Raw genomic sequence first — 26,068 nt, forward strand, 5'->3', positions numbered from 1 at the left:
ATGCCAGATCCAAGCCGTGTCTGCAACCTACACCGCAGCTCATGGCCATGCCAGATCCTTAACCCACTGAGCGAGGCTAGGGATTGAACATGTGTCCTCGTACATGCTAGTCAGATTAGTTTCTGCTGAGCCAAGACAGGAATTCCTAGTGTAGGTTTTTTTTTTTTTTTTTGTGGGGTGGTATGATTTCTGTGTAACACAGAGAATTTTCTATAATTCTGTCACATGGAACAGTCATTTATTCTATGAATTGTCTCCTATCTTATTCCTAAACCTCTACTAAACTTTGTTTCACAGTAGCCAGTGGGAGACATAAGCTCTGGGGCAAGTCCCTTGCTCACGTCTATATCAACACACAGTGCCTGGACTCAGTGAAATATATGCCGGGTAAGAGAAGACTCATGTTCCTTTAGAATCCTGTCAAATGATTCTTCCTTTCACATGTATAGGCTTTACCTTCCAAAGTGTATTCTGAAACACTCATCTGCTTCCTCTCTCGAGAGCAGTGGCTTGAATCCATCCATCTCTCTCCTGCCTGCAGCCTCAGCCTGTGTTCATATTTTGAGCTCACTGGCCCTGATTGCTGCAATCCCCTCCCCACTGGACCCTGTCTCTTCCTCTCCTCACTCAGACTCAACTCCCCAAGCCATCCGCAGAAGGAACTTTCTAAAAGCAAACCTAACCCAACTCCCCTCCTCAAATGCTTCAATGACTCTCGGCTATTTGAGTGTGCTGTCAGCCACCTCGGGGCTCTCTTAATTTTGAATTTCAGAGCCTAGTCCAGTTCGTCATGGGCCTCGCTCCCCACCCCCAACCCCCATGTATCAGGCTGCTTCTCCCATCCTGCTTCCCTTACCCTTAAGGCATCCACATTTATGGTGCCTGACTAGGGAATAAAGTCTCACAGTACTTGTAATTTCCCCCACCTAGCGTGATGTTCTGTTTGTAAGTACATGTACATTTGTGCAATTTTTTTTTTTTAATGTCCATCTCATCTGGTGGACTCTAAGTTCTTGAAGACCAGGGACTACGTTTCCCAGTAACTAGCTTAGTGTTTGGCACACAACCGTTATTTAATAAAGCAAGCGTCTCCCAATATCTGCGGGAATTGGTTCTAGGATCTGCCACAGATGCCAAAATCCAAAGATGCTCAAGTCCCACCTGAAGACAGTCCCCACGCTGCCTGCGGTTCTGCACCTGCAGATTCAACCAACTGCAGACTGTGTGGTACTCTAATATTTACTAGTGAAAACAATCTGCGGGTAAGTGGACCCAAACAGTTCAGACCTATGTTGTTTAGGGTCCACTACATTTGCTGAATGGATAGAAACTCAGAATAATAGCCACCATCTATCGACTGCTTACTGTACATCTACTTGGTCTTAAATGCTTTACAGAAGGTATCTCCTATAATATTACACCTCTAGGAACAGGTGCTCCATCACTCCCCCTTTAACAAGGGAGGAAGCTTGGGGTTAATTCGTTTAAGGTTATACTAATGTCAACAAAACCCAGATCTTCTGAATCCAAAGACCTTTTGCTTAACCATTATGCCATGCTGTTCTAGACAAATGAACTGATACAGTGGTGAATTTATCTCCTCCCCCAGGTAATAAAGATTTCTTTCAATACTGGCACCCACCTGCTTTTCTCATCTCACTCCCTGCCCTTCCCACGCAGATCAAATACTCCAAGCATGCAGGCCCTCCATCCGTGAAACATCTCTCTCCCTCATCCCCATATCCAAACATGATGTCTTGAAGCTTTGACCTCCTGAATAGTTCTTGAATCCCTCTCCCTTTTCACCACCACAGCCCAAGGTAGCAGCAAACCTGACTTGGACTCCTCCTCCCTACCCGTGCTAGGCACCAGTACCCCCTGCACACAGCAGTCACAATAACCTGGTAGAAAAAAATGTACATCTGACAACACATTCCTGCTTAAAAGCTGAATGGCCTCTTTAAAACCTGAGGAGGAAGAGAAAACCTATTCTCATCCTAAAACCCAAGGAAACTGTGCCCAGTCTGGCCGGTCCTGCCTGGCCAGCACACTGCTGCTGGCCCCCCTCCTTCTTCCCACACCAGTCACCACTCTGCTTCCAGTCCTCCTATTCTACTCCCCCACCTCTATGCAGTCCTCTGCCCTACTCTCTCTGCCTATCCATCTGGCAGACACCTCTCAATGGTCTTTCTCGGGGAAGCCACCCCTGACCTCCTACTGCACATTCTCTTGGCACTATGTACCTTCTTCCACCAGCCATCAACCACAATCCAGTTCCACTCATTTGGTGACTACCTGGGCTTGGAGAATGCCTGCCTCCCTCACCAGACTCCAGGATGACCGCCCCACCCCCACCCCGGTCTAGTTCATCACAGCCCCGCACCCACCGAGTGGACCTTTTCTCAGTAAATCTTTTTTTTTTTTTGCCTTTTTTCTTGAGCCGCTCCCGCAGCATATGGAGGTTCCCAGGCTAGGGGTCTAATCAGAGCTGTAGCCACCTGCCTATGCCAGAGCCACAGCAACACGGGATCCGAGCTGCGTCTGTGACCCACACCATAGCTCACAGCAATGCCGGATCCTTAACCCACTGAGCAAGGGCAGGGATCAAACCCACAACCTCATGGTTCAGAGTCGGATTCGTTAACCACTGTGCCACAACGGGAACTCCATCGGTAAATCTGAAAGATACCTGTTTATCCATCAAGGCAACTTCAACATCCTCTTTTAACATCCTTGAGAATTCCCCACCTCACTTCAACGACAGGTGTCTGCTACAGGCAGCTCAACTGCTCTGTGCGTCCGTGATGTCTGTTTTACTAGAACACCACAGCCATGATGACCCTGTAGTGTCACTGTCTGTTTACCTGCCTTGTTCCCCCTACCAGGCCCAGCTTCCCCCGGAGGACAGGCACTGTGTTTTATTTGCAAGGTGTTCCAGCAGCTTATATAACTCTTCCATACTTTAGCTGAATGAATGAAAACATTCTCAATAACCTTTGAGGTGGAGAGGGCAGACGCAAACACTCTATTTGTAAACTGAGGAAACTGAGGTCTGGAGACTTTAAATGACTTACCCAAGGTCCTAAAGTAAAGCTGGGTCCTAAACCCGAGTCTTCGCATTCCATGACCATGACCTACCCTGAAAAAGTGTCTTCTTCATCAGCTGAAATCTTAATTTGTGTCTATCACTGGCTGTTGTGACCTCGGGGAGGCCTAATGTTCCCTATCCATAAAATGGGAATACAGATGACCTTAAAGTTCTGCAAATGAGAATTCTGTAACATATTTACAAAGTATTCAGCACTGCGCCCGGGACCTCTAATCTATCTTAGCTTTGAGCAAACCTTCTATAAAGGAATATGTCCTAGTTAGGCTTCATGCTTGAGATGAAGAAGGAAAGAAGAACAAAATATTTCTAGCAACCTGTATGTGTGAACATGCCTTCAAAAGATGAATAGAATCCTTGGCCCACAGTTCAGCTGCTGTCTTCCTCAGTCTGACCGCCATCATTAAGGCCCCAAACTTATAGGATCACCTCAATTCCTGAATCATCCTGATGAAACCAGAGTCTAGCCCATTAGCCAGGAAGGCCTGGAACTGGTCTTGAAGACACAGGTTTTGTATTCAATGTACCTAGTAAAACACCTTCAACTGGGTCCAGCAGCTGTCATCCTGGCGAAGTTCCTACACCCACCCCTGAGGAAGTGCTGAAAAATACTATTTTTCCTGTTTATCAGTGAGATGTCTTCATTTTCATGACCCAGGAGTACCAGTTTAATTTCAACTTTTTGAATTCTTTCTAGCAGATATCTATTGAAAGCTACTAATTCTCCATATTAAAGAGGTTTATATAGTTGCTTAATGATACGTTTTAAAATAAATTTGACCTGGTAAGTTCTCTGGATGAAGTCACATGTTCCAAAAGAGCATTTCCAATACGGTAACATGGATTTTGTGGGTAATAGATACTTATGATTTTTCCAGGTCATATTCACCTTGGCTGTGCTGTTGAGGTAAGGTTTTAGGGACTGAGGACATATTCCTTAATGTGCTAAAACAGTCTCAGTGGTTTTTAAGAAACAGCTAGGACTTCCTCCAAGAGAGGGAGGGTGGCCCCACCAAGATGTCACACTCACCTTCTGCTCCTCTGAGCATAAAGGTGACCCATCTTTCTTTTTTTTCTTTTTGTCTTTTTAGGGCCCCACCCACTGCATATGGAAGTTCCCAGGCTAGAGGTTGAATTAGACCTGTAGCCACCAGCCTGTGCCATAGCCACAGCAACACGGGATCCAAGCTGCATCTGCGACCCACACCACAGCTCACGGCAACGCCGGATCCTTAACCCACTGAGTGAGGCTGGGGATCAAACCCTCGTCCTTGCGGATACTAGTCAGGTTACCACTGAGCCACAATCGGAACTCCAACCCGTCTCTTCTTAAATAGCAACAGACAGCACCTATATGACAAGTAGCTGCCAGCACCTTGAACTGCTCAATTTTCACTGAAGACCATTATAGAAAAATTTAATAACTAATGAATAGTTATTAAAGAACATGCTTTCCAAACTTTCTTCAAGGCTGCTAGTTTCTAAGTTTCAAAGGGACATGGATACATATGAGAAGCCACTGAGAATCTCCTTGGAACAAATGAAAATTATATGCAAAATTATCTGTCTGCCAATTGTAGGCCCGTGATCATGTGTCTGTGAACTCTGAACCTCCCTGTGGCTCACTTACCAGCCCCCTACAGCAATGGGTCTCAACCTGACTGCACACCAAAACCACCCAGGGAGCAGTAAAAATAAACGAAAACTATGACGCTGGTCCCCATCCTTCAGAATTTTAAAAATCTTCCTGAATGAAACTGATATGCTGAAGGTTTTTAATTTTTTTAATTTTTATTTTTTACGGTAGTATACAGGAGCTGGCTCCTACTAGCTTTGAAGATATTGTTACATATAAAGGAATTTCATGACCTAAACAACCATTGGTAGTCTGAAATTGCTCATGGGAAGTATATTTACACCATAGAAATGGGCAAAAGCTCTAAATTAGGGTTTTGAAGAAGCTAGTCTTTTTTTTTTTTTTTTTTTAAATCAGCACATCACTGATTGAGAATCACTCACTGGATCTAAAAAGTTCAGGTCAGGAATTCCTGCTCTAAGTATTCTAGTTCTGGTAAGCAGGCCTTTAGAGTGCTGAATACTTAACCACAATTATTGTCCTTCTGCCCCTTTTTTGCAAAATTGTTCCTGCCAAATTTTGTTTTGACATTTTGCCTTGGTTTAATCAAGGAATTTTTTTTCTAAATGAGCCTTATGAAATCCATTACTACATACTTTATAGGTAGATTTTGAGGAGAGCACTGTTTTTTATTATCTTTCCTAAGTCGCCAAATGAAACTCCCGTGTGAAACATTAAATATTAGGGGGAAAACACACACAGAGAGCATTGCCCAGGGGAACTAGAAAATGTTTCCATCATGGACCTTGTGTACCATTGTTTTTTCCTTGCCCTTTAGCTGCCCATTAAGTTTTGATCATACTTTTTAGCCCATAAATATTCTCCCTCCACTCCTGGTTATGCCATTGTATCCTAGTTTATATTTCTCCTGGTATTGAGAGTTTATGTTTTGTTGTATGAATGTATGTTACTTATAATAAGGCCTTATAAATCCATCATGAGATGAGTTTAGGTATATTTGAGGTGCAAACCTGCAGACTCAGCTTTTGCCTCATTTATGATTTGAACACCACAGTGCTGCTGAGACTCAAACATAGTTAACACTGGAGTTATCCAGGGAACTTTAAAAAATACATGTCTGGGTCCTATCGTCTGAGATCCTGATTTAATTGCTCTGGGATCCAGCCTTGATATCTTGATATCGGGATTTTTAGATGTTCCCCTGGTCTTGCTACTGTGCAGCCAGAATTGAGAATCTGGTTTTATTACCTCCACCTTCCCTTCCCAAATCCCAATTCTGCCAAGCTTAGAAAGCCCAGCCAGATGAGACCCCTTCTCTTCCACAGACTCGAGCCAAGCCATGTTTGCCCTGTGGATGTGTGAACTCTACTGCTCACTGCCCACCTGGGGCCCAACCCAACAGTCTAGTCCATTCCCTTGGCCCAGATCCCAGCACCTCCCAGGCCACCTTCCGCTCTGGCCTCATGGCTGAGTCTGACAAAACAGGAAAGAGACAAAGCAGTTACCAATAAAATTGTGAAGTTTTCCAAAACACTGTTCATCATATATTTCTCTGGTAAGTGTTTGAGCTTGTGGATGAAGTTGATCATATATTCACACATCGGGGAGCGGTTTATTCGGTATACAAATCGGCCATTCTCAAACCTCGCGTATTCCGTCTGTGAGGGAAAAAGGAGTTGAGCATTCTCAAACGTGTGACTTCAAAATAGATGAAAAGGATATTATTGCCTGTAAAACCATCTTATTTTTGCAACATGAATCACCTGCTGTATGTTGTACTACTTACGTGGTTCACTTAATTTAAAAAAAATTTCTAACACCAAACTTAACATCATACTCAGAATCCATTATATTTCTGGAAAAATTTTCAAAAGCAGGAAAGATTATAGCTTTAAAGAAAAGTTATATAGATGTTTTTCAGTGAAGGTCAGAAAAAAAAAATATAACTGTCTACTGAGCGATTTTTCTACCTGGAAATCTGTGAGAGCAAGCCCAGCTAGTCACATTCTTCAAAGAGCCCAAAGAACATACTTCTTCTTTACTGTGACAAGACCTCACAGGCCAACAATCAATGCAGCTAATTTCTTTGATTTAGGAAAAAATATTTCATACTGATCATGAGCCCTTGACTGCCAGTTATTTATGTCTTTAATTTTTTTTAAGATTTTTTTAATATGTACATGAAGTTTGAGGATCCCACTGAAGCACTCAAAATAAGAAAGACATTCTTAGATACTTTAGAAAGAAGAACTTAAAAAGAAATTACAAACTATCTAAAGAATAATGGAAAAAAAGACATTTACATTAACCTCACGGGACTCAATGAAGCTATAACCTGGAGGAAAGCAGCTTCATGTCTTCATCTTTAAAGATGAAAAGTTACAGAATTTAATACATACCTTAAAAATTAATAAACCCCACAAAATCAACCAAAGGCACAAAGAAACCAAAGAAAACCAGGAATAAGAAATTAATAAAGATAAAAGTTCAAATCAATGCAAAGGATATTGAAAATGCAGACAATATAAAAACTAGTGCCTTAAAAAGACGAAATTAAAAAAAACCCTTCACAAGCTTAAGAAGAAGAAAGAAAAGGGATAAAACTACAATTACATTATTGATTAGAAGATTTAGAAGGTTAACTTCATGTAACTCTATGGCAGTCAATCAATTAAAGCAAAGAAAACAGGACAGGATGATTTCCCAGCAAAATACAAATTACTAATTGAAATAAGTAGAAAATTCCAAAAGGTCAATTACTGTGGAATTACTCTGAAAACTGTTTAGAAATCTACCACTGAAAAAGGTCCAAAGACCAAATGATTTCACAGCCAAGTTTCATGTAATTTTTAAATAACAGTGATTTCCAATGTTACTTGAATTACACCATACCACAGAAAAAGGTAGGTATTACAACTATTTTTATTAAATTGATGTACATTCAATACTGAAATTTGATAGATTGTAAAAAGAAAAGCATAGACTAATATCACTTATGAGATGCAAACATTTTATGTAAAATAGGACTTTCTTTGGGAATGTTGTGGTGGTTCATACACAAGACGTGTTAACTCATCAAGTCAACAAAATGGAGAAACGTCATATAGTCAGAGTTGCTGAAAAGGCATTTGATAAAATATTGTAGCTCTTAACTAATAAAAACTTCTTTAGGTAAAATAGGATTAGAAAGCAAGCACTTAAATATAAAATAAAGACCACTTATAAAACTACTTATAGATTTAATTCTAAATGTCAAGACATCAAAGCTATTTCTACTAACATCGGTGACAATACAAGGATACTCACCATCACTATTTCTTTTACTTCTTTTTACAAATGTATTGGAGGATTTAGCAAATGAAAAGAAGGTGAGAAAATAATAATAAAGGTGGCACAAACATTGGAAAAGAAGAGATAAAATAAAGTCTTTCCTTTTTGCTATCCCTAAATGTATATACAGAGGAAACCCAAGAATCTCTTGGGAGTGGGGCGGCAGACCACCAGAGGTATAATGCAGATTTGCAAAAACCAAGAGCTTTCCTCTATTCTAATAATTAAAATCTAGAAACTGGAAATTGTACTAAATTATATAATTAATATTTAGAGATATATTTAACAAGAAAGGGATAAATCCACATATGGAAACTGTAAAATCTTATTAAAGTAGATAAGATTTTTAATTGTAAAGATTTAATTACACTAATATATTAGTCTATCCCCAAATAACAGCTAAGTCTAATGCAATTACAATTTGGTTGCTCAAACAAGATTTTTTTCTTTGCATTTTAAAAGTGATCTTATAATTTGGAAGCTGGTAGAGATAGGCCCTGCTGCCCATCCCATGATGCCCCTCCTGCCCCAAGTCCAAGGGCACTGCCAGGCATCTTGATAACAACCAAGGTGGTCCTCAGCTGATTGGCACCCGCCTTTCAAAACCCTAAAGCCTTGAGTTTGGTTTTGCTTTTTCCATTTTCACTCCATCTTAATTATTTTAAATATATTTCAGTACATACTTGGACCAAATACCTATTTGGTTATTCGTCTAGAAAATACATGAAAAAGAGGAGTAGTGAGATTGACTTGCTCCAACAGATACCAGTACATGCTATAAAGTCACTGTAATCAAATCAACACGATCCTGGGACAGAACAGACTCCAGTAACAGCTCCCAGAATACGCAGTAACTTAAAGGGGACAGAGTGTCTCAGTTGGAAAAGGGTGAATCATTTAATAAACAGTTTGGACACAACTGCCTATCATCTGGAAGAAAATATAAGCAGACTCCTATTTCACAACAAATGCAGAAATATATGCCAAATGGATTAAAGGCTTAATTATAAAACTCTGTGCCATAGCATTTTCTCCAGGAAAATTCCTGGACGTAATAGGGGTGAATTGCAGGAGAAAGAGGGGGGAGAAAAAGAAGACACCCAAAAAGGTAAAATTCTCTGCCCCAGTTTAGGTTTAAAGGCAGGCAAGAGGCTGCCTTGAACAAAGGTTCCCGTATACAGAGGCCAACTTACCTCTACTTTTTCTACTACTTGCTTCCCAAAGGAGCAAACTTTGGTGGAACACGTGACTGTCATATTTTCAGAACTCTCATATTGACTCGTTACACCATAAAAAGCCCCGGCATCATCTTGAATATTGCAGTTTAAATCGGCCTGTTGGAAATGAAATGGAGGTGGGGGTTACCTCTCATAGCAGGAGTCATGGCAACAAGCAGGAATCATCAGGGTGAGACTTCCACCATTCTGGCTGGAGGGCAGTGGAGGGCCAGGGTGGCTCGGAGAGGTGGGGAGTGATGCTCAGCTGGAAACAAGTTCTATGGTTATTTTCTGAAGCCAGTGCCAATTTGGGCAGTCTTCCCTTGAAATAATGACATGCTACATGTATCTATTTCATTTTACTTTCTTGCCTTCAGTATAGAATAATGCAGTGTATCCTTGTAATAAAAGATTCATAAGGTCTTTGAAATATGTGCAGAAAGCAGCATAGAAATCGGATTCATACTCACTAACCTGCAGATCTATTTAAAAGAATAGGACAATGTGTTGCTGACCGGCCATTTGCTATATATGTAAAAAGAAACTGCATTACAAATGACAGCACCCAGAGGAGAAATGGTTCCTATTAAAGACGGGCTGACAAAGACGCCAAAAAAATTAGTACAAGTTCCTACTCATTTAACATATTTTTATGACTGCCTATTATGTGAAGCTCATGCTAGACACTGTATAGGACCAGAAAGAAATATGGGTAAAGAAAACAGCTCTAACCCAAACAGAAAATAAATACCATGTCAAAGGTACTTGGAGTTCAGACAATGGAAGGCATTATTTTCAACCAGGGGTATTTACTTTCAGGATGGTTAAGATTTGAACATTCAGAGAAGGGTTGAGGGAATATTGTACCCAGAAGTAGCCAGGGGTGCTTCACTCTGGCTATACTGAAAGGACTAAGGAGAAGGCGAGGACCGAGTTTGGAAATGCAACAAGGGCTCAGCCTGGGGAGGGCTAAATAAAGGGCATGGACTGAATCCTGTTGGAAATGGGGACCCCTGAAAAGTGTGCACAAGGCAATGATGCAATCAGAGCTGCAATTTAAGGAGATACGTCTCAGTATGGAATAGGGTCCATTGCAGAGGGAGGCTGGGGGGCTGCTACAGCAGCCTGGGCCCTGATGAATGGTTCCCTCCCCTCAAATATCTACTGGCTCTTTTCTGCACACCAGGTACTGGGTATGGAGCTGGGGATCGAGTGAACATGAGCCAGTCCCTGCTGTCACGTAACTTATGAGTTAGGAGGGAAGACATTACAACAGGAACAAGCACTCCTGAGACAGGCACAGTGAAACAGGAGAACAGATAGTGGGGAGGGAGTCCCTGGGGTCAGGGAAGCTTCCAAGAATGATGCCACTCAGGTCCAAAGGAAGAAGAGCAGGTGGATCCTGGCTTAAGCAAGGGTGGGCAAAGGTGCATAGCCAGAAACAAGGACTAAAACAAGGCTGGAATAGAGACAGCAAGGGACAGAGGGTGGGTGGGGAGGTGGAAGGGCTTGGGTCTTATATCCTCAAACCAGGAGACCTAGGAGTTTTTAAGTACATAGGATAGGGTCAGTGATTTGCAATTCAGAAAGGCACCCCTGTGACCACAGCGGTGGACCAGGAGGCTTGAAGCAATCTAAATGAGACATGATGCCTGGACTACTGGGGTGGCTGCAGAAAGAGAAGTGGATTTGATACATAGTAAGACTACATTTTGTGGGGGCTGGCACATTTTGATTAGCTAATTTTCTTTTTTTTTTTTTTGCTTTTTAAGGCCAAACCCACGGCATATGGAGGTTCCCAGACTAGGGGTCTAATAGGAGCTACATACAGCTGCTGGCCTACACCACAGCCACAGCAACGCACGATCCGAGCCACATCTGTGACCTACGCCACAGCTCATGGCAATGCTAGATCCTTAGCCTGCTAGGCGAGACCAGGGATGGAACCTGCAACCTCATGGTTCCCAGTTGGATTCATTTCCACTGTGCCACGGCGGGAACCCCTTGACTAGCTATTTTTTAATACCTTGACAGGCGCTAAGCACCATGAAGGCTTGAGTCATCCTATATATATTTTAAATAAGGATCAACATTTGAATTTCCTTCTTGAATTATCAGGAAAATGTCCATTTCCTTAGGCACAACTTCAGATCTCCTGGCTTCACATGAAAAGGACCATATACTTTATATCCACTTTTCTTATGTGCCAAGGGAAATTCAAAGCTAAATTAAGTGTTCGATTATAGTAATTAACTTTCCCTGGGTACTTCTAATAGCTCCTAACAACCAGTGTCCAGCTCTAGTTATTGGAATCCAATCTGCTTTTACTTGTACTTGTCCAGTTTTTTATTATCTATAAATTTAGTAACGTGTCCTCACATTTTGGTTTTTGGAATTTTGGGGCATAAACTGCAAATAATTAAAAATGCCCGGATATGCCTTTTTCTCACATTCAAAGGTTTGACACTTGACTCCATGAAAGAGCAGTTTAGGGGGGAACAGTGGAGGTCTTACACTGAGCTCTGTACCTGAGCTACTCAAGGCTGAGGAGGTCCCTGGGTCTATCTGGGCTCCAGCCCAGAGTGGAAAAAGATACCTGTCATGGCACAGTGGAAACGAATCTGACTAGCATCCACATAGATGCAGGTTCCATCCCTGGCCTCACTCAGTGGGTTAAGGATTGGGCGCTTCCATGAGCTGTGGTGTAGGCTGGCAGCTACAGCTCTGATTTGACCCCTAGCCTGGGAACCTCCATATGCCGCAGGTGTGGCCTTAAAATTAAAAAAAAAAAAAAAAAAAAAAAAAAGAGAGAGAGAGAGAGAGAAGAAAGATACCAATATACCCTAGGCACACGGGAGCTCTGACAAAGCTATCATCCAGCCTTCCAAAAGTGGCCACCTGTTGTGAACTAAATATGGGCCTCAAGAACTTGGAGCTGGTTCTGCCACCAGCTGAGAACACAGGCTCTGAGAAGTGGCCCATGTGTTTTGTGGGGGTAGGATTCAGTGATGTTCTTTGTGGGACTGGTGCTCTTACTTTTATGATGTAGTTTGTGCCAACAAGGTTTAGTTTTGTAAAAAAGCTTTTTTTTTTCTTTAAATAAAAACATGCATGTGGTAAGTAAAAAAAATGTAAAAAGAGTACACATTTTATTTCTACTCTGAACTTTCCAGCCTCCCTAGGTGACTAGCATTATCTGTTTCTCTAGTATCCTTTCAGAGATAGCGGTATATGTTCAAGCATACACATTGCCTCTTTTCTGCACAAACTGTAGCATTCTTCTAAACCTGGCTTTAAATATATGTATTTAAGAAGTTCTAGAGAGTTCCCATCAGTGGTTAGTGAACCCAACTAGTGTCCATGAGGATGTGGGTTCGATGTCTGACCTCACTCAGTGGGTTAAGGATCCGGCATTGCCATGAGCTGTGGTATAGGTCAAAGATGTGGCTCGGATCCTACGTGGCTGTAGCTGTGGTGCAGGCTGGCAGCTATGGCTCCAATTCAACCCCTATCCTGGGAACCTCCATATGCCGTGGGTTCGGCCCTAAAAAGATTAAAAAAAAAAAAATTTCTATTTCTTAGGGCTCATATAGTACTGATGCAGAATCCCAGTTTTTAAAAGAATGGCCCTTTAAAAAACTGAAGATCTACACGTTTTAGTGGCGGCATACGATTCTATTACACAGATGCACCAGAATGTAACACATGCTCAACTGATGAATATATAGGATGCCTCCCAACAATAATGCAATGAGTTAGGTGGAGCAGAAAGGGTACATGACAAATTACTTTTTCTTTCCTCTTCATTCAACTTTTAAAAATTTCCATCTTTGAAAATGAGAATTAATGGGCTATACACTGTTAACTAATACGGCAATTTTAACAAACTCATTATTTTGATCTAATCAAGGCATTGTGAAAGACTGGCGAACAAACAAAACCTGTTTGGCGTGTGGTGTAAGGAGTGGAGTTTGGGAAGGAACACGGGGAAATGAGCAATGGGCGGGGGAGTCAACACGGGAGTATATGAAGTTGGGTCATTTTTAAAAAACTATCAGTCTCAATTCATATCAGTGACTTAACCAGGAGAGAGGTTTCTTAAGAGCTACACCGCAACTTCCTAGGCACACTGTGGTCTTCTCTTTCATTTCTTTAATGCTCCATTTTTCACTTTATTCATTTCAGCATTACTATTATTATTACTATACAAATTTTAAAGGTTACTTTCCATTTACAGTTACTATAAAATATTGGCTACATTCCCCGTGTTGTGCAAAGCATCCCAGGGCCTATCCTACAGCCCGTGGTCTGTACCTCCCACCCCTATATTTTGCCCTCCCCCACCCCCATACACACAAACTGGTGACCACTAGTTTGATATCTGCATCTGTGAGTCTGCTTCTTTTCTGTTATAGTCACTTGTATTTTTTGATGCCACAGATAAGTGATATCATACAGTATTCTTCTTTCTCTGACTTATTTCACTTGGCACAATGCAGTGGCATTATTTTTGACAAGCAAAAGACTTAACAGTGTAAAGAAACTAGTACCCTTAAAATACAAAATATAAATCAAGCACAGAAACATACAAAAGAATACACATTTTCAAAATGTTACTCATGTTTGGAATGGCATTCACCATAATTTTTTTTTTTTTTTTTTTTTTTTTTTTTTGCTTTTTAGGGCTGCACCTGCATTATATGGAAGTTTCCAGGCTAGGGGTTAGTTTTTTTGTTTTTTTCTTTTTAGGGCCTGGGAGTTCCCTGGCTAGGGGTTGAATCGGAGCTACAGCTGCGGCCAATATCACAGCCATAGCAACTCAGGATCTGAGCTGCGTCTTGAGACCTACACCACAGCTCACGGCAACGCAGGATCCCCGACCCACTGAGCAAGGCCAGGGATGGAACTGGCATCCTCATGGATACTAGCTGGATTCATTTCCACTGAGCCACAATGGGAATTCCTGGAATATCCTTTTGATGAACACACATATGCACTCCTGCTGGGTGTTCCCAGAAGCAGAATTGCTGGTTATGAGATCTGTGTGCATTTTCAGCATTCATTTAGATATGAGGAACAGATGATTTTTGAATGACCTTGCTTTTAAAAAAATTTTTTTGAGGTGCTCCCGTTATGGCTCAGAGGTTAACAAACCCGACTAGTATCCATGAGGATGCGGGTTCAATCCCTGGACTCACTCAGTGGGTTAAGGATCCACTGTTGCTGTGAGCTGTGGCGTAGGTCACAGACATGGCTCGGATCTGGTGTGGCTGTGGCTGTGGTGTAGGCCATTGGCTTCAGCTCTGATTCAACCCCTAGCCTGGGAACCTCCATATGCCATGGGTGTGGCTCTAAAAGGAAAAAAAAAAAGAAAAAGCTTTGAGAAAATTTTGTATTTAATTATTAGTATGTATTTTAATAGATTAGATTTTAAAAGATTTTATTTCTCAACTAACAGTACATAAGTAATTTACTATTACAAGTGCTTTGCAATTACTTTTGAACATGGAAAATAATTATGTGGCCATCCAACCATATCACAGCTGTTCCTTGGGAATTTTCTAGGAGGAGGTATTGATGCGAAAAGTAATTATCTGTCAGCTGATGATATTATGATTATTCCACAAAGAAATGTGGTCACCAAACTCCTGTGGAGCAAAGGTAATATCAAAGAAGAATGCTAGCATGAAATCAACAACAGAGAAGGCAACCTCTGAAACGAGTCTAGGATTTGTGCTGAGTTCATTACCCACCCTCTCGACTCATTTTTCTCAACTGATAACTCAAGGCAAGCCTATTTCATGTAGTTCTGAAGGCAAGAAAATGAGAGGAAAAAAAAAGGGCTAGTATCAGACATACAAACTATTTTTGCCCAATCAGCTTGCATCTGTACACAGAATATTTTCTAAATGCAAATAAACATAAACATCCAAGAAACAACTAAAACCCAGCAGTCTTATCTTCCCAACAAATTGCAAATTCAAACTATATCCTATCCTTTGGGGACAAGCCAGCTGTTGAGGCCCAGGGCAGGGTGTCCCAAAAAGTGTCTCAAGGGCAATACTGGATATTTTGAATTAAAGTTACTTAGAAACAGCGAATGGAAAAGGGACACTTGGACCCTTCCCTCTGTCTGCCAGAAAGCAGGAAATGAGTCTCTCATGTGAAATATATACTCTTTGCATCTGGAGGTAGAAGGACACCCTTATCGTCAGAGATAGGGGATTTGGGGCCTGGAAGCATATTAAACAAGCCTTGTTACTTTCTAAATTTACTACCCCAAGCCCAAACTCTGTTTAGATTCTTCACTAATGAAGCACCCAAAGCCTAAGTTTCTTTGTCTTGTCAACTCCTCCCAAATTTGTTTGTCTAAAAAGTATAAAAGCTGCCTGCTTTGACCACTGTTTAGGCCCCACTTCTCTGTGACTGCCACTTGCCATGAATGAAAAACGTGTTTTTCTCCTGTTAATCTGTCCTGTGTCAACTTCATTATTAGTCCAGCCACAAGAACTCAAGAGGGCTGTAGAGGGAAAATCTCCCTTCCCTAGCAGGTCATAGGCCATGTTCTAAAATGAAACAAACAAACAAAAATACTGGCAAAATGAACTGGATTCGGGGGCCAGCTCTCCCTCCTAACACCCCATGCAGAAATCCTTCCTGCCATCTCCTGATCTGTGGTGCCTTCTGGCTAAACACCTTCAGATACAGGAAAATCAGTACTTTAAAATATTTACCGTGCCCCAGGAAGACCGAATTGTTAGTTCTCTTCCTGTTAGGCTAGTTTTTTCATGCTGCTTTAACAAACTACCACTGATTTATGATCTTCTATTTCTGTAGGCTGGACATCCAGATGGTGTCACCAGGCTAAGATCAAGGTACTGGCAGAGCTGCATTCCTTCTGCAGGCTCTGAGGAGCTGATTCTTTGCCTCCTCCAGCTTCCCCATTCCACACCTCTTAGTCTTTTTCTCCATTTTCAAAGCCAGCCAGGCTGAGTCCTCACACTGCCAGCTGTCATCTCTCTGGAGTTCTTTTGCCTTCCTCAGCCACTTTTAAGAACCCTGTATCACCCTGGGCCCATGCACATAACCCAAGATATTTCCCTATCTGCTATTGGCAACCTCAACTTCCCCTTTCCACGTGATGTAACACATCTCCGACACCGTCGTAAGGACTTGGACTGCCTCCCATACCCGTTAAGTCGCAGTGGGCTTCCCAGAGCTCCCACCTGGACCTGGGGTTCTGCCTCCTGGAATCGCACAGCTGCAATTCTTTGACTTCCCTCTCTGTCTCATCTTTCCACTCCTGCTTCTCCCTCACAACGTTCTTTGGGTCCTACCTGCTTCCTAGGACCCAATTTCAACATTTATTTTTATTAAGCTCCAACCTGACTTCAGACCTCCCTCCCATCTAGTCCAGAGACTTGAGAGTTCTGACTCTTCATCTGTCGTCATCTCATCTCAGACACCTGACGGGCACTGTGGTTTGTGGACAGTGGCCGCTCCTCTGAGTCTCACTCTCCTCGTCTCTAACCTCAGAGAAGACCCTTTTCCAAGGGCCACCATGGCAATAAGGAGAGAACACATATGAGACGCATCTGAATAATGACACGTGTGCCACATAAACGACAGCCACTCCTATCAACTCATGGACTTCAACACAGACCAGGACAGAGGCAAAGACAGAGCCTCAAGTCACATATACAGAAACACGATTTAAAGTAGATGGTGGTTGGAGTTCCCATTGTGGCGCAGTGGAAATGAATCTGATGAGGAACCATGAGCTTTCGGGTTTGAGCCCTGGCCTTGCTCAGTGGGTTAAGGATCTGGCGTTGCTGTGGCTGTGGTGTAGGCCGGCAGCTGCAGCTCCGATTAGACCTCTAGCCTGGGAACCTCCATACGCCTCGGGTGCGGCCCTAAAAAGCAAAAATAAATTAATAAACAAAGTAGATGGTGGTTCATAATCAACAAACAAGATAAAACCTTTTTAGCCACAGTCAGACTGAGTCCCAATCCACACTTACCAGGTGTACAGCACTGAAGCAGCAATGGCGTTTTTCAAAAACAGAAAGATCTGATCAGTGCATTTTCCTATTTGTGAATTTTTAACAAGCCTTAGGTTTTAGGCCTAAGTGCTGAGACAGATATAAAACTACCGTCTTTCCCACAAACATATGATCAGAGATGCTATAAAATTGTGTTTGGAGATTAAAAAAGGCCATCACTAATAAATGTGTGTGGAATGAATGAAAGACTTGGGGATCTATTTGTGGGCAAGACTTGGAAAGCAGTATAAGGTCGAAGTAGAAGCAGGTTACAATGTCAGGCAGAGAAAGCTGACTGCACCAGACAACCAGGAAACAAAAAAGTGAAACATCAAATGTCCCTAAATAATCCTTCCCTCCCATGTGTTACTTTACCCCTGCAGCTGAAACATGCAAGTAACCAGTCAAGACTTCAGCCTGGTTTTCCCTCTACTGCCTCTCATTCAGTAAGACCATTTTTTTTTTACAATGTGTTCCACTGTTTAATTTCAGATTATGGAAATTTCCAGGCTAGGGGTCGAATTGGAGCTACAGCTGCCAGCCACAGCCACAGCCACAGGCATGCTGGATCTGAGCTGCATCTGCGACCTCCACCATAGCTCACGGCAATGCCAGATCCTTAACACACTGAGGGGGTCCAGAAATTGAACCTTCATCCTCATGGATCCTATGTGGGTTCGTTAACCACTGAGTCATGAAGGGAACTTCTGAAGTTTTTTAAAAAAAATTAAAAACAATTTTCTTCAAAGAATGATTCATCCCATTTCATAGGTGAGAAAAAACGAGGCCTAGCTCAGTTACGTAGGATCCTGAGTACTCTGAGTAGAGGGCTGGGCTGGGACATGGATTCTGCCAAATCTCAGGCCTCTGGAAACCTGGCTCCAGGCAGCCCAAGGACAGGGACGTGCCTGATGGGGTTACCCAGTGCAGAATGGAATTCGTGGCTCATGCAGAGGCAGCATTTGGCTAATGACAGTGACTCTGTCACCGGCTTCAGAGGGAAAAGGCCTGCAAAAGCAAGAGGAAGAGGATCACCCCAAAGACAGGGGAGGGCTGGGGCACTGGGTCAGGAAAGGAGCAGCAGGCTGCAGACACTCCCTCCACCCAGAGGGCTTGGAAGGGCTGGGCAGGAATTACTTGGTTGCAAAAATGAAAACATCAAGAGGATTGTCCCTGACAAGAGACAGTATAATAGGCACTGATGGATGCAAGGAGACGCTGGCATTTTCAAACCACCACTTTGAACCTCTCGTCTTCATCCTTTCTGAGCAATGATCAAAGGACCAAGATTTCAAATTGTGAAGCAATTTTTTCCAATGGCAGCATCTGGCTCCTTGGCAGGCGGCACTGGGAGCTGGGCCCTGTCGTGGGCGGCCGTCCAGGCCTGCCACATGGTGAGGCTCAGCCAGGGAGGGCACCACACGGGCCCTGCAGCTGCTCCCCCAGGAGCCAAAGGACAATCACTCTGCCCTGGGCCGAGAGCCCTCAGGGGGACGTGCCCCATGAGGTGGCCCAGGGAGGGGGGTCTTGAGGTTGCTGGCTGCTCCTCAACTCTCCCACCTGCCTCATTTGCATGCATCTGTCCCCTGGCCACGACCCCTGAAGCCACCATCAATGGCATCAGTGGCTTGGAGTGCTGGAAGCTGGGATAACCGTGCAAGAAAGCTGCCCAAAGGGATGGGAGACTTTGAGTGTGTTCACTTTGGGCCCTCGTGCCCCTGCCCAACACAACAATAGGACACAGTAGTGCTCCATCCACAGCTGTTTCAAATAATAATGGGAATAAACCCAGCCCCACTCTTCAAGTTACTTCCCACTAATTATGGCATATATTTACATCTACAAAATAGAAGATTGTACAAAACCATCAAGAGCCCCTTTATAGTGCAGATCGGCACCCCATTTGAATTTCATCAACATTTAGTACTTCAAAGAATCTTAAAAGCTTGCTCTAATTACAATATGTACCTTTTGAAAGGGAGGCTGTTTGCATTGCAAATTCCTACAAATAACGGCACTCATTAAAAAAAAAATTCAATTAATATCACCCATACAACTTCAGGTAACCGTCACTGGTAATTTCACACAGTAGCTGGGATGAAAGAGCCAAGGTCTCGGCCCCTAGTCCACAGCAGCTGCACGGAACCATCGGTTCTCACCAAGGGAGGCAGTTAATGAGCCCTGGGCGCCCAGCTGAGCTGGCCCCCAACCCAGCACATTCATCAGGTGTGCAAACACGGCCATCGACCACCCTTTCCAGACCAGAAAACAGCGCTGTTTTCTGGTCTGGAGGTTTTGTGTATGAAAAGTCACTCACAGAACAACAACAAATCAATCAATGAACAAGTGTAGAGCTGCCAAATAAAATACAGGCCGCCTGGTTAAAATTGATTTTTAGATAAACAACATACTTTTGGCAGTATCCGTATGTCCCAAAGATGGCATGGGACAGACGGACACTACAAAAGTCTACGTTGCTTACCTGAAATTCAAATTTAACTGGGTGGCTCGTAGTTTTATTTGTTAAATCTGGCAACTCTTCTAACAATTCACCTTTACCAAAAAGAGTAACAAAAAACTGGGACTTAACCTCAAATTTTCATTGCTGCAAGGAGCCATCTTATGCTCAAAATATTTTTGAGTGGGGGAAAAAAATGAAGCTGCCGAATGGCACATGGAGCATAATACTTTTTTTGGAAAAACAAATGATGTGTGTACAATGCTGGTAGATGTGTATAAAAAGTCATGAAAGATACAGGGCTGCTGGGGGCCAGGGATCTCACTTTTTTATAGTCTTTGGAAATGCTATTTAATAAGCCTCTCTTGCTTGTGTAATGTAAACAGTCAATTAAAATGGGAGCGAATGGGGAGGATATATCTTGGCTCTCCACCGACACGGAGAGGGAACTCCACACACCAGCAGGGGTCTATGTATGTAGACAACTGACCAAGATCCTGGGGTGAGGGTGGTTTATGACTACGTCCAAGTAATCCACTTATTCCTCACAAAACTGGGTCTGGAAATAAGCAGCCACCTCCAATTGTGCTGCTTCTTTCCTTCCCAGGCTTTTCTTGGTGATGGTTACAGTGTGAAGCTAACTGTGCCTCCAGGAACAGGATAAAAGCCAGGAGGTACAGCTGCACCACCTGTGTCGCTTTCCCCTGGACCTGGACCGCTGGTTAGCAGCAGCTCTTAGGGACACAGTGGCTTAGCATCTCAGCCTGTAACCAGGGCAGGGAGCAGAGTTAAACAGCCCCATGCAGGAAAGAATGGACCCCTGACCTTGGCTTTGTTAGCAACCACTGAGCCAGATGACCCAGGACAGAAAGCATTAGAGGAACAGCTGTCAGATGGATTCTCCCACGAGGTTAAGGGAACTCCCAATTTAGATTGTGCCTAGATATCCTTGAAGAGTTCAAGGTTAAAAAGAAAAAAAAAAAAAAAAAAAAAAGGAATTTGTGGTGACATTGAGGTTAAGGGATTGAAGGGAAAAGCAGATTGAGCTTCCGCTCCCATATTCCAAGCTGTCCTGTTCTGCTTTATGTTTTCAGGGGATTCGGAAAGGCTCCTCTCTAAATAAAAGTGACAGCCATGGAGATCAACATCTTCACCCTCACCTCTCACCATTCTCCAGGTTCTGTAAGGCTCAGCAGCTACGAGGACCCTCTGCCAACTCCCAGTAGGATTCCTGGTCTCTGTACAAGCATCCACCTCCCCTGAAAACTCCTCCCCACTCCTCTTGCACTGATGAAATTCTTTCAATATTCAGCTCAAATGCCACGTCTTTGTGAGGCCTTCCGAATGTTCTCAGGCAGAAAGGGCTCCTTCTTCTACGCCTGAGCTTCCACTTTTCTATTATAGCTCCAATCCCACGGCACTGTCATTCACCTGCTTGTGTGTCTGCCATCCCTCACCAGACCCTAAGGTCTGCCTCTTAATCATGTCTGTTTCCTAGCTCTCTAGGAGCAAAGGAGAGTTCAGTCAATATTTGCTGAATGGCTAGTGATGTGTATATTCACTGCTAATGCAAATGATTAAATTATTTCTGTAAGAACCTAATAACTTCAGAAGAGAGCCTGGAAAAGCTTTTGTATGACTTTCCTGAGGTGTCCTCCAACCGTTGTTCAGTAAATTCCTTGAGAAACATTATTCAACAAGCTGCCAGTTGTCTACAATATCTGCCTACAATACCAGAGCTGGCCTAGTGGCAGTTATAGGATACCACGTACAGCAATTTCTCTAGGTGTACTGTAAAGAAATAAAATAACTCTTCATCTAACAAATTTAAAAAGTTGAGGGAGTTCCTGTCGTGGCTGAGTGGAAACGAATCCAACTAGTATCCATGAGGATGTGGGTTTGATCCTTGGCCTCGCTCAATAGATTAAGGATCCGGTGTTGCCACAAACTACCATGTAGGTTGAAGATGCAGCTTGGATCTGGCGTTGCTGTGACTGTGGCATAAGCCAGCAGCTACAGCTCTGATTCAACCCCTAGCCTGGGAACCTCCACATGCCTTGGGTGCGGTCCTAAAAAAAGCAAAAAAAAAAAAAAAAAAAAAAAAAAAAAAAACCCCAAACAAAAACCTGTTGAAAATCTGCTATACACTTTTCACACTATATGCTTTACACTCCTGTAAATGCCATAAATGCTATATGCTTTACAGTGCTGGATAAACACATGCTATAGATAGGATGCTTGCTCCCTAGGAAAGGCTTAGGGCAGGGGATTGGGAAAACAGGAAGGAAGCAATAACAGACAGCTGTCCATGCAGGAAGTGCACTGACAAGTTCCAGATATTTTTCTCATGAAACCAAACCAAAATGGATGGATATACAAGGTCATGGACCACCCTGCCCCCAATCCTTCTACATGAAATATCAGAACCTGCTATCCAGAGATGACTTTTCCAAAAAACTGACTCCCAGTGAAGAAAGTCATTTAGTCACAATCTACCAAAGAAAATTTATTATCTCTGAATATGCTGGTATTTCTTGCTAATCTTCCTTCCATGACATCATTCCATCACTTCCTATCGTTCATGGAATTTCAGAACTTCACCCCATTGTGAGATGAGCTAGAGGCAGAAAGAAATGGAAAATTTGCTGAACTGAAAAGCCCTTTCCTTATTGATAGCAGTTTAAAACACGTGGGGAGCAAATTATTCCATTTTGCTAACGTCCTCTTCCGTGCATAGCAACAGGGACGTGTGGTTCCAAATGACAGACGCAAGTCTACAATTCCAGCCTAAATCACGCAGAATCCAATTAGAAACAGGCTAAACCTCCGGAGGGGGTCCATTCAGCCAGTTTACATGTGCATCCAGTTTCTTCTCCTTAAATAAAGCCCAGTTGTTTTATTTATAGTGCCTGTCATTTTGTCCAACAAATGCGATTTCGTTCCTACCAAGATAAAAGCATCTTCTAAAAGCTGCCTTCTTTCCAGATAACTCGCTTCCCATTTATGTTGTATAATATCTTCTCACATCTGCTCTTGTTGGTAAAACTAGCCTTACTTTGTCTTCCCCTAGAAAAATAGGTTACGAAAGTAAGTTGAATGACTATGAATATACTGTTAATTGTTTACACTGCATGATCATAATTCTATGCATTTTAAAAAGCAAAGCATAAATAAATAGCCATAGGGTAACATGGGATATATCTTGATTTCTTTTTTGGCTGTGTCTGTGGCATGTGGAGGTTCCCGGGCCAGGGACTGAACCTGCACCAGAGCAGTGACCTCAGCCACAGCAGGAACAATGCTGGATCCTCAACCCACTGAGCCACCAGCAGACTCCTGTCCTCATGTCGAAGATGCCACTAATTTAGTAATGATTTGAGAGAAAAAAAGAAATATTATAATTATACATTAGGAATTTGTTTCTTGGCATTCCCTGGTGGCCTAGCAGTGCAGGATTTGGCATTGTTACTGCTCTGGCTTGGGAACTTCCGCATGCCAAAAAGATGGATTTGTTTCTTGACAACATTATACAGCTCCATTCGGTTTCTTTTTCATAACTTTATTATTCCAAACTTTGAGAGTAAGCCTCCATCACCCTAATGATTCTTCTGAACAGTTTTGGTGTCACGTTTATAAGTAACATGTTAGTAACACGTGGCTTTCTTTGAACCAGTGTCCCAAGCTTGACATTCCTGAGCACTATTAGGACAGAGAGTAGAATTTTGATGCCCCTCCAAAAATACTCGTTTCACTGCACTTAAACCCATCATTTTGTTTACTCCCTCAAATAAACTACAGGTGGCTGGAAACAAACTTCTTCTGCAAGTGAGCTGCAAGCTATACTTGGGTACATGATTGAATCATGCCCACCTCTTCTAGCTTTGGCGATTCCATACCATCAATTTCTAAGACGGTTGACATTTTACTTTAAATTAGCTGCACTGTCTGCCATATGACTGGCAACCATCTGCACGGATCTCAATACTGAAATGCAGCACGGCTGTCCACTTGTGGGTGGACATCTTCCCTTCCTAGAGCCTACACAGCATCTGATGGTTGTTTTATAAGGAAAATAAGAAGTATGATTTTCTGCCAGTGCAAAATGTCGGCCTCACTTATCGCAAATCTGGTTCTATACTCCTCCTCAATCATAATTAACAATTTCAGTGCTGCATCGAGCTATAATTTTTCTGAGACATTTTAATTAGGGATTCAATTTAAGTTAATAAGTACAGTTGAAGGTTACAATATAGTACAAATAACTAAGGTGACACGGAGGTGGTGAGATGCCTTCTGCATTGCATAGGGTCACAAGGGCAGGTAATAATAACCATATCATGACTTGCCCCTCTGTTATCAGGGTAGGCAAGGAGCTTATTCTTTTTTTTTTTTTTTTTTTCCCCTTCATTTTCTTTTTAGGGCTGCACTTGTAGCATAAGGAAGTTCCCAGGCTAGTAGTCCAATCAGAGCTGCAGCTGCCTGCCTATGCCACAGCCAAAGCAAAGCCATATCTCAACTGTGTCTGAGACCTACACCACAGTTCAGGGCAACACCAGATCCTTAACCCACTAAGCAAGGCCAGGGATTGAACCCGTGTCCTCACAGATACCAGTTGGGTTTGTAACCCCCTGAGCCACTTCTAGAACTGCTGAAATGGGAACAAGCATATGTCTTAGAATTGAGGGAATACAGTGTATTTAATCTTATTAATAGTTGCTTCTATAGGGAATGAGAAAGGTTTAAACATTGAGTGGAAAGAAAAAAAAAAAATAACTGCAGATGTAAAGGAATCCAAAAATCAAAGTGACAAGAGAAGGTTGTTTTGTTTTAAACTATGTTTGTGTTACACTATGTAATGCTGATGAATGCTTGGTAAACTCACTACTTGACTCTTTTAGAAAACAACTTGGTGATTTACACACAAACTCACGTATCTACACACACACACACACACACACAAAGCCTATTATCAATTCCTAATAATACTAGTTAAATTATGATATACCCGGTAAAGAGGATATTAAGTAGTCATTAAAATTGCAATTAGGAACATAATGACATCCAGGAACAGAGAAGGGCTCTGGATAAGGAAGAAAAGCAGGGTGCCAGATTTAATGCATTCCTTTGTTGAAACTACATTAACAAGTATCACATTAGGCTATATTCATGTTGTATTTAAGAGTGAATTAAGAATTAACGTATTGCCAAGACTGTACAGAAGATTGATATAGCTTTCTAAACATGTGAAAACTATGGGGCTGTTCACTCCCCAGGCAGCTACCTGGGTAAGACTTAGGATCCAACCTGAACCTCTTGGTAACAGTAGTCAACTCACCTTGGTGCCCAAGTAAACGGACACTCGAAGATCCTAAAATGACAGGCCTTCCCAGAGAAGCTATGCTGTTTCACTTCAACTGCCATACTGGCTTCTGTGCACAGATGCTATAGAAAGCACAGGGATTCTAGAGTCCAGAAGATCTGGCATAGATTAGCTGTGTGCAGAAGTCACTTTGCCTCTCCCTGACTCAGTTTCTCTATGTGGAAAGTAGGAAGAATTGTACCTCACAGGGATTAAATAACACCAAGTTTGTGGTTCTGCCTGGCTCAACGGAGCATCTCATGAATGGCCACAGTCATATGCTGCTGCTGCAAAAGAGTGAAGCCCCTTCCCTCCTATTACAGCAAATTCACTTTCCTCTGTTTGTAATGATGCATGCAGTAGAACTAAATTGTTAGAGAAAGGGAAGAAACAGGAGACTGTCATGAGAGGGAAAAGTTAAATAACAATGAAAAAGGCAAAATGCAGAGAAAACTGCTGTGCCACGACAAAGGATCCCATTACTCTCTCAGCTCAAAAATTGTTAAAACCACTGACTGCTCCTTACCATTGTTACAAAGGAACCCTGGTTCCTGTCTTTTCTCATTTTTCCACACATCTGTGTTTCACATACCAGTGAAGACCCAGTTGCAAAGCACCTTGATGCACCTGAACTAGCCGTACATGTCCCTTTTCTCAGCAGCCCCTCATCTATAATATTCACTGCCATCCCTCCCTTTCCGAATACTTGTAGACATAATGGTCAAAGGAGGAGAGCCCCTAATATCTCACCTGTGGGGCTGTAATGTGTATAACCACCTTAGAAAACGGTTTTGGCAATTTCTTACAATGCCAGACACGGAGTGACCATATGGCCCAGCCACTCCACTCCTGCATAGCTACCCAAGAAAAATAAAACCATAGGTCCACACAAAGACTTGTCCACAGAGACCTTGTAGTAAAATTATTTATAAAAGTCTACAGTGGAAACAATCCACGAG

General features: G+C 42.5%; 1 protein-coding gene across 6 annotated transcripts in view; it reads right to left on the bottom strand.

Annotated features, from left to right (window-relative positions):
* The window catches only part of TEAD1 (TEA domain transcription factor 1), a 275,134-nt gene that overhangs the window by 8,515 nt on the left and 240,551 nt on the right, over positions 1 to 26,068 (bottom strand). For all 6 annotated transcript variants that reach the window (NM_001435256.1, NM_001435255.1, NM_001435257.1 and 3 more), the window contains 2 exon segments: positions 6,209 to 6,361; positions 9,227 to 9,367. In NM_001435256.1, coding sequence (NP_001422185.2) covers positions 6,209 to 6,361; positions 9,227 to 9,367 — 294 coding nt within the window.

Source organism: Sus scrofa, chromosome 2 (genome assembly GCF_054392235.1).
Source record: "Sus scrofa isolate SSC_HxYL_T2T_F1_AM1 chromosome 2, Sscrofa_HxYL_maternal_Yorkshire_Landrace_v2.0, whole genome shotgun sequence".
Classification (NCBI taxonomy): domain Eukaryota; kingdom Metazoa; phylum Chordata; class Mammalia; order Artiodactyla; family Suidae; genus Sus; species Sus scrofa.